The sequence below is a fragment of the Apodemus sylvaticus genome, chromosome 2 (assembly GCF_947179515.1).
Source record: "Apodemus sylvaticus chromosome 2, mApoSyl1.1, whole genome shotgun sequence".
NCBI lineage: Eukaryota > Metazoa > Chordata > Mammalia > Rodentia > Muridae > Apodemus > Apodemus sylvaticus.
Genome location: NC_067473.1, coordinates 55,556,845 through 55,570,495, shown reverse-complemented (window position 1 = coordinate 55,570,495; position 13,651 = coordinate 55,556,845). Strand labels below are relative to the sequence as shown.

General features: G+C 41.5%; 1 protein-coding gene across 1 annotated transcript in view; it reads right to left on the bottom strand.

Annotated features, from left to right (window-relative positions):
• Window positions 1-10,537: 10,537 nt before the first annotated feature.
• The window catches only part of Mkln1 (muskelin 1), a 107,549-nt gene continuing 104,435 nt past the window's right edge, over window positions 10,538-13,651 (bottom strand). Inside the window, exon 18 of the mRNA XM_052173396.1 lies at window positions 10,538-10,891. Coding sequence (XP_052029356.1) covers window positions 10,770-10,891 — 122 coding nt within the window. The 3' untranslated portion in view covers window positions 10,538-10,769. The remainder of the gene's footprint in view (window positions 10,892-13,651) is intronic.

The window sequence follows — 13,651 nt, the reverse complement described above, 5'->3', positions numbered from 1 at the left end:
ATTTTCACCTCATTTATAGGAAACTCACCACAGAATGTGATAAACTGCAGGCTTGTGATAAACTGCAGGCTTCCTCTCTTTGGCCCAGGCCCTGACTCCATCTTTTCTCTCTTCAGAGCCAGATTCGTTTCTCCATACCACCATCAGGCTTGAATTCTAAAAACAAGCTTCATTTTTGGATTATATCCACAGGTACCATGGATTTTTTTCCTTATTCTTTTGTGCACTGGTAGGCAAGAGACACCCAGAGGGGTGGGACAGAGTTAGGGCCAGGGTATTTTGAGGTTAACCTCATGAGTATGCCAAAGACACAGAAGAGATCCAAATGCCAGGAACTCCCAAAGGGCCAAGGCCCTGCTCAGGCACACTGTTCTAACAGTGACTCACAGTTTATCACAGCCCACAAATTAGCTCCAAGGCTCCATTCTCTTCCGGAGTAGTCGCTGACCTGGCTTCTTGCCCTAACAATCTCGAGGTCCTCTTAGCTGATTTTTTTCAACCTATATCCTCCCTCCCAAATCACCTCTCTTCTGAACCCAAAAGGAAAAAAGAAAGATGGGACTGACGAACACTTAGGAGCATTTCTCAAACACTTCCTCTTAATGAACACTTACAACACTTCCTCTTAATGAAGTCTCACAGAGAACGCTCAACTGCTGCTATTTACTTGTAGAGTTGAGGCTGGTCAAGACGTAACAGTTTGTACAGCATGCACACTGCCAAACATCCTCCTCCCTCGGATTCTGCCAGTCGTCTAGGCTTTGCAGCTTAGTGGACAGATCCATTTCCCCTGGCTTTTCTCTTCATTGTTACTGGAGTGTCTCTGGCGAGAGTGTATTTGACTGCCCTGCTTTTCCTGGCTGAGTGCGCACAACGGGGTCTGGATTTCAAGGCACTGCAGAAAGGGCTGGGTAAGCTGAAGCATGCTTCGCTGCCTCACAGCTGCACTTCTGAAGTGAAAACTGCAGAGCAGGGCGCAGCCTGATAAAGCTAGAGGAAAGAGCAGACGTGCCACAGCAGAGCCACCCCCTTTCCAATTGAACCTTTGCAAGTTTGGGGACAGGAACAGTCCTCCACTCCCCCACCCAGCCCCCTTCCAGGACCTCTGGCTGTCAGTCGAGAAAGTACAAAGTGTGGCCATACTGCCCACAAAGCTGCAGCTTCTGATCCGTAAGCCCAAGCACACTGGACGGGAACAGCTGGCAACTTAAATGTGCTTTGCTTAACTGCCATCTTCCTGACAGGAGATAGTGACAAATGTGTCAGCATGTTCCTCATATTGATCCCTTTAATTCTCAGGAGGATTAACCAAGGAAAGGCAATGTCTTGCCTTATCAGTGTACCTCATGTTTTCCTGTTTTGAGAACACAAAGAAATATTACTTCTGAGCCATTCTAGAGTACACCCCAGCAATGGAAGCTGTGCAGGAAGAGGTTGGTTTTAAGCCTCACTTTGAATGCACACCTGACAATGCAGGCTCATAAAGCCTGGAGCAGGTACCTCATCAGATGACAGGTGGAGAGAGAGGCCTGGCTTTCCAGCCCATCCCCAGAACTCTCTTAACCCTAACATTCCACTTGGTCTATATCTGAACGTACTTTTTAGGTCTGACCCTTAGCGATTCTCCTCCGTGGCTGAGACAGAAACCTAGACTTTTCTGAACTTGGGAGTGCAGTAGTATCTTTCCCTTTATTACCTTTCCTATAACTAATTTTGTTTCAGTCTAGTTTTTCTTGTCCTTTTAAACCAGTGTGACTAAAACCCAGGAAACATGTTCAAATACACAAAAAGATAAATTGTTGATTGCAGACTGCAGATTAATTTCCCCCCATAAAACAGTCTACTGGTGTTTCTCCCCAGAAACTCTGAGCATGCCCAGTACTTTACCTGAGCAGTCTCAGGGGAAAGCACCCAGGGCCTCTGCGGCCATCATTGTCCCGTTTCTGAAAGCTTGACTCACACACTTGAGGGTTTCACGTAGCTCAGGTTGGCCTCAAAATCTCTATGTAGCTAAGGATGACCATGAGTTCCTTACCCTGTGTACCTTCTGTATACTGGGGTTACAGACATGTGCATCCGCCCTGCAGTTAATGAGTGGGGAACCAATCTAAACCCTCCTGCATGCTAGGCAAACATTATCCTACTGACTGCCCCATAGAAGTAATTTTTTAAAATTTCAAAGTAATTGTGGCAAACACGTGTTCATATATAACTTTTTATTAAGGAATAAAATACACTCTTCGTATGTACATTACATACAAGATAATTCTACAGCTGCAGTTGTTTAGCAGAGACCACTCATTTATGTATTCACAAAGTAGTGAGAACGTATACCAAACCTGGGGTCAGAAAATTACTTTTACTGAAAAGAAATCCTAGCAAGTCCACAAGGATTAGACAACAGATAAACCCGAGCGGGTCCCGCTAGCCTGGGGATGGGGAAGATCACTGAACTCAACAGAGCTGGATGAGGCCAGACCCGGGTGCTGTCTGAACGCTCCAGCTCACACAGGCCGGTCTTCCAGGCATCTCATGATACTGTTTCTGATGCTACAGTCTGGGGGTGTGCACTGCCAGAGGGGGGTGGAGGACAGAACCCAACAAGCTGATATTTTTACTCCACATGCCAAGAGGAAGACTCTAATTGGAAAGCTGAGCTGTCAAACTTGTCTAACTCCTAGTTCCTTGCTGGTGTTTATACATTGTTTTCTAAGCATTTGTTTAACATGATATTCCAGGGAAATGGGCTCCTCTTTCAAGTGTGGGTTAATTATGGCCATATATAAAGTTCACCACCAACAGAAGTCTATGTACAGTGCATCTATGCTCCATATGTCTGTGAGACTGCCTACAGGCCACACGGATCCAGCTTAGGGACGAAGTTCCCAATCACCTCAACAAGTAACACTCCATAGCTGCTGGCAGTTTTCTTCCTCCAACGTTCATCACTAGAGACAAAGAGACTACTTTTCCAATTATGCACGGCAGGAAGATGCTTAAGTACCTAAAGCAGGGAGGCAGCCTGCACACCAGAAGCAAACGACAGAAAGACTACTAACATTTTCAAAGCCTTTGCTGGCTTTGGCCATTCTGATAAGGAAAAATAAGGAAAACAATGTCTTTAAAAAAGTGTGGGGGTGGGGGCAGGGAGGGCACTAGCCAGGCCTGGTGGCACACACTTTTTATGTCAGTACTTGGGAGGTAGAGGCAGGAACTCTGTGAGTTCCAGGCCAGCCTAGTCTACACAATTCCAAGACAGAGCTACAAAGACCCTGTCTCACAAAAGGGGGGTGGGGAGTCTGTCAATTTAGTTATTTCCCAGTTTTCTGTAATAGGCAGAGCGAAATGTTATTAAATTCACCAAGGCCACTTAACCCGAGCTTGTGATGAGCTGATCCAAGGGTTAGCCTGGGCCAGACGTCCGCACCCAGAGGCTGAGTACAGACTGAGGCAGGCCGGAGGACGAGGCCGTGCTCTGCGGATGGGCTGTTCTCTTTCTTAATCCCATTTCCACCCAAGCTTTGGATCTGAAGTTCTTTATCAGATGACATCTTCAGTTCTGGTCACTAAGTACTTCTAACTCACAAAAGCTGACTTTAAAAAATTCTAACTTTTTTTTCTTGTGCGAATTACAAATACATCTTTTTCAGAGATAGAACACTGTGTGTTCTCAAAACTAAAGATAAGAAAAAGTTCCTTGGCTTCCTTGTACTCCCGTGAGGCTGACGGCGCAGCCATGCGTGACTTAAGAGTGGTGGTAAAGAGGAAGGTTTTTGCTTCTAAAAGAGAAAGTGCATATATAGACCCTGAACAAAAGCTGCTCAAAGAAACCATAGGATTTTGCAACCTAAATAAGCAGAAGGCTAGACATAAGGGGTAATTAATACTATACAATCTTGTTGGTTTAAAGATGCCGCACACGCGTTGAAAGGGAGAGCACCTTAAGCTTGGGGGTGGCAGTCTGTCCAGGTCAGGGACAGCTAGGAAGGGAGCAACAATGCCCACGAGTGACCTCGGAAGCACAGCGAGTACACGGTCCTTTTCTCTCATCACACAAATGAGAAAAAAAAATTATGTATCTGGGGCTTCGGCCTCCCAAGTGCCCTCTGCTTTCTGTGAGTCTTCCTCACTGTGTGCCTGGGGCATGTGTTGTTTCCTCACCCCAATTTAAAAACACACAACAAAAACTTCCCCCATAGAAACTCACTCGCCCATCACCTACTTGGAAGTTTGACATCTACCATTAAGTGGGCTGGACTGAAAGTTACTTTTCCATGTGTTATCACAAGCATGACTAACATGTAGATGCAAAAATAAGCCAAGCCTTTGCAAAGGCACAAGTGCTCTGTGACTTCAGAAATGGGCACATTAAAAACCGAGAAGCTGCACACAGCTGCTTTCGGGGCCATTGTTCCAATGCAGCAATTGCACAGCAATGTACTTAAAGGTCACTCACAAATACAGGCTGCATGGCCTGGATGGCTTCTAGCCTTTGGCTGCAACTAAGCCCGAACAGCTTTGCCAGCTGTAAAGGGAACTGGTACAAACTCCAGGTTCTTTCTCCAGCTTCATCACCACTGTTGAGATGTGTAGAACACCTAAAAGCATCACATTACTAGACGGCTGCAACACTCAGAACTAATGAATGAGAGCCATAAGGGCTGTATGGAGTATTCATTTTTAGGAATAAAAACTGTATGGTTTTGAAGTATAAAGAACCACTTTCTTCCTATTCTAGGGTTTAGTAAATGAACACAAACCTAGTAACTAAGCTGTCAGACTTTCTTGAGACTTGCTAACAGGAGGGAGAAATGAAGAACCAAGAGCTTCTCTGGGAACTCTCCCTGACACCCACTAAGTAGTAAATGAAAATGAAGATGATGATGGCTTTGGGCTGATTTCCTCGGTGGCAGCCAGGTCAAGTATCAAAACTATTTGCTGGGCTTGATGAGGCTAGCGGGTGGGGCAGCTCAGGGCTGTGCTGCAGTACAAGCTCAGAAACTACGCAAGCCCCCGGAAACCTCCACACTGCATGACGAGATGGTTCATTTATAGTTCTTTCCTATGGGCTTATTAGGGAACTGGCCTTACATAGGAAACTACTTACCAACTTTTACAATTTAAAGGTAACACTGGGCTTTTTTTTAAGGCCTGTATTTTCAAGAATGTTAACTACCTAAAAACGGCTACTTTCCCAAGACTATTCAGAAAAACACAAGCTTTGACCTCCTTTGATAACTTTTCCTACTACTGAATCTGTAAAATTATTCTAGGTTAATAATGGTGAGCTTTTTGCCTTGCTTAGCTTTGGGAACAAATTCCGTTTTTTTTTTCTTTTGCTAGAACATGTTCACTCTTCTTTGCAGCGCTCTTCCTGAGGTTTAGCACAGCCAAGTCAGAATTCTGGAGACAGTGCACATGCATGCACAGGAGCCACTGAGCTCTCTGAGAGGCAGAGGAAAGGAAGACACACATTTCACAAGCCTCGGAACTGGTTCCCGTCCTTACTGAACACCCATCACTACCGCCTTTCCTGTTGCTGATCCCATAGCTGTCAGATGACATCCACACGGAGTTCTGTTTCCAAGCAAGCCTGGCAGTGTTTGGAGAGGAGACTGCACATTTGCAGATATCATTTACAAAGGTCTTGAATGCAGAAGAGAAGTTAGAACCATTCTTTGCTTTCTGCGATTTGTACTGGATTCCACTTCAAGATCTGAGACTTTTGAAAAGACAGTCAGTAGCAGGAATTTTTCCAGCAGGCATTCCTCCCTGAGTACTAGAAAGTCTAACTTACTGTATTGTCTAAGGACTTCTAGGTTAAAAGGTATTCATGTTACTATACCAATTTTATCACTAGCTTTATGACGGAAAATGCAATTTTTTTTTAACTTGGAACTGAATTTAAGTTCATATTTAAACATTTTAAAAACTTCATTTACTTGTTCAGGGTTAGGGTGTGCATGTGTGTACATGTGTAGAGGTCAAAGGGCAACTGTGGGAAGCAGTTCTCTATTTCCATCATGTATGTGTCCTGACAACTCTGGTTGTCAACAGCCTCTTCACATGCCTGAGCATCTACCTAAATTCATATTTTTGAAGGCAAGAAATATTTATACCACTATATTACTTTTAACTATGAAAATAAGAAATATCAATTAGTGGCAATAAAAGCCATTTCTAGTATTTAAACTGCACCATAAATTAAGCCTCCACTCCCCCACCCCACCCCAGACAGGGCCTCACTATGCAGCCCTAGTTGGCCTGGAACTCACTATGTAGACAGGTTGGCATTGAATTTACATATATATCCTCTTGCTTCTGCCTCCCAAATGCTGGGATTAAAAGCATGCGCAACACTAAAAGCCAACTATTAGCACAAATTTCAACTTCAACTGAAAATTTATGTTATTTATTGATGGAGGTAGGAAGAGAAAAGGCTTGGCTAAAATACAACAAAAAGAGAGGGTGACGGCAACTATAAAGGGTGGCAGCACACTGATCTCCATGAGCCGGCTCTCTTCAGAACCTGTATACTGCTAATAGCTCTATGACAATAATTTCTAGAAGGAGGAAAAGAAGCTAAATCAGGCTTCTCAGTTAAAGTGGCCATAGTGGTGATCACTATCCCCAAATGAAAATGGCACACACAATTTTATAGCAATATCTAAATGTTATTACTTCTTTACCAATATACACTTTTTAATCTCATTATTCTCTTATCATAAACAGAAGCATATATGATTTACAATGATTTAACTTTTTTTTTAAAAGCAATACAATAGTTCTAAACAGTGCCATAGAAAAATCTAGGAAGTAATGAATAAAGTTAAATTAGCCAAGGAAAATAAATAGAAACACAATTCATAGTAATTGGTGAATAGAATGAATTCAAGCTTAAAAAATCATCTAAAAATAAAATCTGAGATAGCATTTAATAAGAAAACAAGAAGCGCATTTGGTGAAGAAAACAATCCACTGCAGTAACCCCGCCCCGTATACTCCTGTCACTTAGCTGTACTAGTCAGGCACGGAAGTTCAACACAAGTGGGACTCTGACCTTTAACTGATACATCTATATATATAGTGTGTGTGTGTATATATATACACACACATACCTGATGTACACTAGAAGCTTTGGATAGCCAAGTCATTTCAACATTAAGACAAATTATAGTGACAACCCCCCCACAGTCAAAAACCACATATAAAAATTAGTATTATTTGCCTAATACAGAAAACAAAAACTGCATTAAAGAGCCCAACATCTTAATCTGTAAATATAGTCATATACAGACCTCTTTGACACTCCTCCAGCAACTATAGAATTTTTTCCTTGTAGAGCCTGTAAATCCTAGATCACAGACTAGCTAAAACTTGATGAAAATTGGTAAGAATTTCTTCAGAGGGATGAGATTACATATGAAAAGGAATTTTAAGAATGCAAATCCTAGGAAGGGCATCTTTAAAGAGCTTTGTGACTCTGTCTAAAGTGCATACTATGACTTCCACCCATGAAGTCACTTTACAGCAGAAGCCCCCGCTGTCACATGACAGTCGGCCAAGGGCTTCGATCTGCATCACAGGAAATAAATGACTCACAATTTTCCTACAAGTCAAAATAATGAGGAGGTAACTTCTTCATATAATTACCATAAGACTTACTATAACTTGGAGAATAGCAATCAGGAACATTCTTTTTAAGTGTTTTTTGACTTACTAAGCAACAATCCCAGTCTCTCACTAGATGGTTAGGGCCCTCAGCTGGCTTTATCTACAGACCAACTTTAAGCCTGTTTTGTCACATGAAACTGTTACTGTGCATTTCTATGTAACACTTTTTAAGACAGATGTGGAGAGCCAGTAGAATGGCAAGCTGCCAACATTTACACACAGAATACACATTTCACTCAATAGAGTTTTATAAACAAACATAGCACTGGGCATTAAACCTGACACATTTTACCACAACAAACACTGACCCAACTTTACAATGTCTTCTATCAGTTTTTACTCCTTAGACACAGAAAATTCAGTTTTAGCAGAGAGGGAAACCATATCAAAAAAAAGGTGACTCTGATAAAGGTTGATGTTGTTTGTCACCTTTAGCACAGAGGTGGGAATTCAGTTCTAAGTTACTTTGGCGTATAAAAACATGACATAACTCTGAATCAAACAAACTGGCCACGTAAGGTCTCATGCTATTTCATAAATGTAAATGCATTTGTGAAGTGACTTGTAATCCAAATTCTTACAGAACACAAGGGTAAAAGCAGCATCAGGTATCAATAGCTTATTTCTGATGGAAAGCCATATACTCTGCTAGAAAAGGGAGACGAGGGTGAGGCTGGAGCTGGGGGGCCCTTGACAAGGGACAGTTTTCCACTAATGAATCTATCTACAGCTAAGTGTTTTAATTTTGGGCTAAGCCAGAATATGAAAGATTTTTTTAGGAAAGCACACATATTTGGTTCCTTAAATACTAACTTTTACTATTAAAATGATAATATTCCACTGTTACTCCTTATAAACATCTATACAAGTTTTCAGTCAGAGCTGTCATGACAACCTTGGTCCTGGATGTGTAAGCCCTACACACTTCCTGAAGCTCTCCCTAGAGCACCCCGCTAAATGACCAAGGCCTAGATCTGATGGCCTGAGTCAGTCATGTCACTCGCCTCCTTTGTGCTGAGAGTATCTTAGTGCTCAGGCGGCTGCGAGGGTAGTGGTAGTAAAAAATGAAAAATTCTAAACTAAATAAAAGTGAAAGGATGGAATTAAAGCAGGCATTACAAAAACAGAGAAAAGAAGAGGTGGGGGCAAAGAATCACCAAGGTTAAGAATTGAATTTCACCGAAATAATAGAGTAGGAGGAATTGATAGAAGCACCTTGGAGTTTGGGGAAGGCATGCCAGACAAAGGCTGCAGGCAGCAGAACCCCACTGGCTGTATTGTCAGGGGGCCAGAGCTCACTTTACTCAGCCACAGCTCTCTATATTTTGGCAATTTCCAGTTCAAAAAAAATTGTGTTTTGGTCACCTACTGATTTGCATCTGTCTTCTTGAAATGAGATCCACCAGGCTATGCTGTTAGCTATATAGTTTTTGTTCTTGTTCTTGGCTGATACTTAGGAGAATTACTTTAGGAAGCTGTAAAGTTTTTTAATAGAATGGATTTACTGAAATGTACAGGTAAGTGATTATTATGTATTTTATACAATTTGGTTCCTCTTAATTTATACTGCACACTTTTGACAGGGTAGGGTACTGACACACATGTTCATTAAATCACTACTGATTACCTTGGGATGCTTGCAAGGCTAAATAGCCTACAACTGGCAAAAATATAATCCCACTCATCCTCAAAAGCAAACCCAGAAGAGCAAGTAAAGACAGAAGGAAGGATGTATCAAGGTCTCCTTCCTACACAGGACACTTCTGGAAAGGTCAATTCCACAGTCACACACTCCTAGTCACACACAATAGCTGGCACGTGGATAGGACAGATCCTGCTTTCAACACTGTGGTACCAGCTGCATATGGTACACTTCTGAACAAATGTGAATGCTAACTAGCCAGATGTGGGTTTCTTATGCGACATTCCCCAACATCTGCTATGAAGGTATACTCCTGTTCCTGTATGTACAAAACCAGAACAATGAATAGGGCAAACTGCTATACTTTTCTGTTTAATGAAAAACTCCTGGTATTATATAATTTTCTTTTTTTCCATTTAAAAAAGTCTGGCCCACATGCTTATTACTAAAATGCCTGTAAGTTGTATGCCAAAAGACAACCACAAACTATTATTCTTCAAAATAGTAGGGTCACATATCAGGAAAATATGAAAGCACAGCTCTGGAATCTACTGTCCAGATAAAACTATGACAAAAAGATCACTCAGGAGAGTGACAGTGTGAGTTTTGCACAGCTCTAACAGGAGAGTCATTTCCTTTAAAATCCCTACAAAGATAGTGAAGACACCGGGCAGGACAGCACCTCTCCTGCTGGTCATCTGGTACACCTCTTAACATTTCTGAATAAGAGCCTTGGTTTCAGGTTTCTGTGATTCTAAGCCAATGGCTACTGTAATGTCCGCTACAGAATATCAATACAGAAATATCAATTTTTGATCAGGTGTCTGGGCCAATCTTGAGTTTTGCTTTTTGGTAGTAGGGCAAAAAGTATAAATTCAAGCCCTCTAACTGCTCTATGTTTAGTACAAGAAAAGTCAACGACCACTCATCACATAAACGTACACCGCCGTGTCCCATAGGGTGGCATGCCTGTTAGGATGAGGGGTAAATCAGAGACAGTGCTCGCAACAGTGCTGATGTGGGGAAAGGAAAGAGGAAGAAAAGAAAAGGGAAACAAAGGCCAAACATCCAACAGCAAAACCCCAAATTCCTCCAGCACCAAGTCCACAGATAGTGCTGTTCTCCTAACTAAAAATAAATGTGAAAACTTGGAAACCAGAAAAATGCCTAATTTTCATTGATACTTGTTAATTCTTAAAGGCTAAAGAAAAATATACGTAATTAAATGGGAAGTATATCAATTTCACTTTATTAGCCTAATGTAGGAATATGAGGAAAGGGGGATTGAGGTCAGGTATGAAGGAAGAGGGTTAAAACTTGTGATAATAAGGATCCTTCTAGACTCTGATGCAGTCCTCAGTCACTGCAATATCACCTCTGCCCACATAAACAGCCAACTCCGGTTCCTGTCTCCACTTCTGAGCCCAGTAATTCCTTACTTTGACTCCCCAGTTTACAGTGTGATGAGGTCGACCAGGTTGCCTTTAGGAGGAGTCATGCTGTCAGGAAAGAAATTTACTAAGGTGTCAAAGAGCTGAGTTCTTTGAGCATAGGTGTGATCCACATCTGAAAAGCCTGGTGAAGAAAATAAAACAAATTTATGTATTATTTCAAAAATTCAATAACAACAAAAAAGTTAGCGTTTACTACCTTAGATGTTAGTCACGTACAATGGGAAAATCAAAATCAAAATAGGCTTTAAAACTACACTTCACTTAGAGAACTCATTTAGAGCAGTGGTTCTCACCCTTCCTAATGCTGTGACCCTTCGATATAGTTCCTCATTTTGTGAACCCCCCAAATATAAAATTATTTTCATTACTACTTCATAACTGTAATTTTGCTACAGTTAGGAACCATAATGTAAATACCTGTGTTTTTTTGATGGCCCTAGGTCACGTGGCCCCTGTGAAGAGGTCATTTGACCCCACAAAGGATCAGGACCCACAAGTTGAGAACCACTGACCTAGCAGCAGTGTAGACCAGGCACTATTAGATTAGCCTCCTTGGTTTTTAACATCCACTTCCTCACTGATGGACATCTGTGAAGCCAGTTTACTTCACAGACTATTGTGGAGATTAAATGCAATTACATGAAAATACCTAGCAGAAAGACTGTTACTTAACTAATCAAAGCCGACTTCTCATCTCTCCTTTGCTAGACTATTCCTCTACTACTTCATTAAGTAAATTCCATTCCTTTATCACTTTAGTGCTTCTGATCCATTGATATTTTTGGTAGGGTAATAAAAATAAAACAAAATTACAATTAAGAGATCTTTAAGAAAGCAGACTAAAGTCAGAAAGATCTTTAGAGGCAGATGTACTATCAGAGAATTGAGTGAAAATATAGTCAATCAAGAGAAAGAAATGTGAATATAGCACACAGGGTACCTTAGCAAATGCCATTATTATGTTACTATGTAACAGGTTCCATACTAAGCATATTTAATGAGAATAATTAAGTACTTTATGCAAGTAAATACCAGAGGGTAGAAGGCATTTTTAAAAACAGTGTTTGTTAATATAAAGGACGCTTCCCTTTATTTACATCTAGCAAACATCTGGTCAGTTTAATCTTAGTTGTTTCAGATTTCTAACATACAAATTAAATACTTAAGTATTTTGTGCATTGATGTTTTGTGTGCATGTATGTGTGTGTGAGGATGTGAGATTCCCTGGAACCAGAGTTACAGACAGTTGTGAGCTGCCACGTGGGTGCTAGCGACTGAACCTGGGTCGTCTGGGAGAGCAGCCAGTGCTCTCACGGGCTGAGCCACCTCTCCAGCCCTCCGATGCTTAGTGCTAAGTGATTTTCCCATTGTACTGAATGGCTCGCTGGGACACTGTTGTGCCATCAGAAAAAGAACCACCATGGCAGCCGGGCGGTGGTGGTGCACGCCTGTAATCTCAGCACTCTGGGAGGCAGAGGCAGGAGGATTTCTGAGTTTGAGGCCAGCCTGGCCTACCAAGTGAGTTCTGGACAGCCAGGGCTATACAGAGAAACCCTGTCTCCAAAAAACCAAAAAAAAAAAAGAACCACCATGGCTCTGATGGTTCAGGGAAAATGCAAATTGGACCAATTCCACTCAACGTTTTTAGATCCAAGTTGTTTTAATCTTGTAAAGAATAGAAATAGAACACAACACTGCCAAGGATACCAGTTTCTTGGAAGGAAATAAACAATGGCCCAAGAATGGTTCATTCTTTTTTATTTAAAAAAAAATTATTACTGTTGTTTTAAGTTTGAGGGGGAAATGTTTCTTCCTTTGAGCATAATTTACCAAAGCCTACTATCATATCACAGAAATGAACAGAAGGAAATACTGCAAAATACTAACAAAGCTTATTTGTGAAGGTAAGATTATAATTCTTTTTCTTTATTATGCTTTTTCTGAATTTTCCAAATGGCCTTACTTTCAAAACATTTCAAACACACAGAGGTTTCAAAAGTATAATGTGCACTCATTCCAGAGCCTTCCCTCTGATAAGTCTGTGGTCAGTGTCTGACCTGACACTGCCGCACTGTGCATGCATACATGCCTAACTCCTAATCTTTGTGTGGAAGCACCCGTGGAGTCTATACAGCCTCACTCCTGAATTCTTGGACTTGTTTCAGCTAAGTACAGAATCTGTGTTCATGAGCCCAACCATCCCCTTCCGCCCCGCCCCACCCACAGGTGCAGACCAGCAGAAGAGCTGAGCACATTCCAGAAGCACATCTGGCTAAAGTTGGCCTCTTGTTTCAGCTCTCAAGCATATACAGGTGTCACTTCACGCTCTGCTTGAAGGCACATTTGTCAAATTCTTTGATGTGTGATGGTGATCCCACCACTTAATGTGCTCGAGCTGCAGGCCAGTGCTGTCTAGGTTTCTAAGAGTAGGAAGGTGTGAGATGCCTTTCAGAGAGAACAGGTTAACAAGCTTCATTCTAGTAAGGGCGTTGGCCTTCCTGACCATGAGTTCCATGTTAGCGAATAAATAATGTATATTAAACAAGGAGGAATTAAATAGAAATATTGAGAAATCATTGTATGCAAGAGTCTATTGGAGAGTCTTGCAGAAACCTAATTCTCTGAATTTCCCACAAGAGGAATTCACTAATTTATTGTCCCTGTGGGTTATAAAACATAATTATTTTCAATAATCAGAATCAAATATATCAACATGTCTCTTTACAAAGTAGTGTTGGGCAAATGCACATGTAGAGCAGGACCCTACACTTAATCTGTAGTTAGTATTTTCCTTTTCAATATATGTAAAAGGCACGGGTGTTGGGGAATTGTAATCCAGCAACATGGCTGCTCTGCCAAGGGATCACATCCAAAGATATGA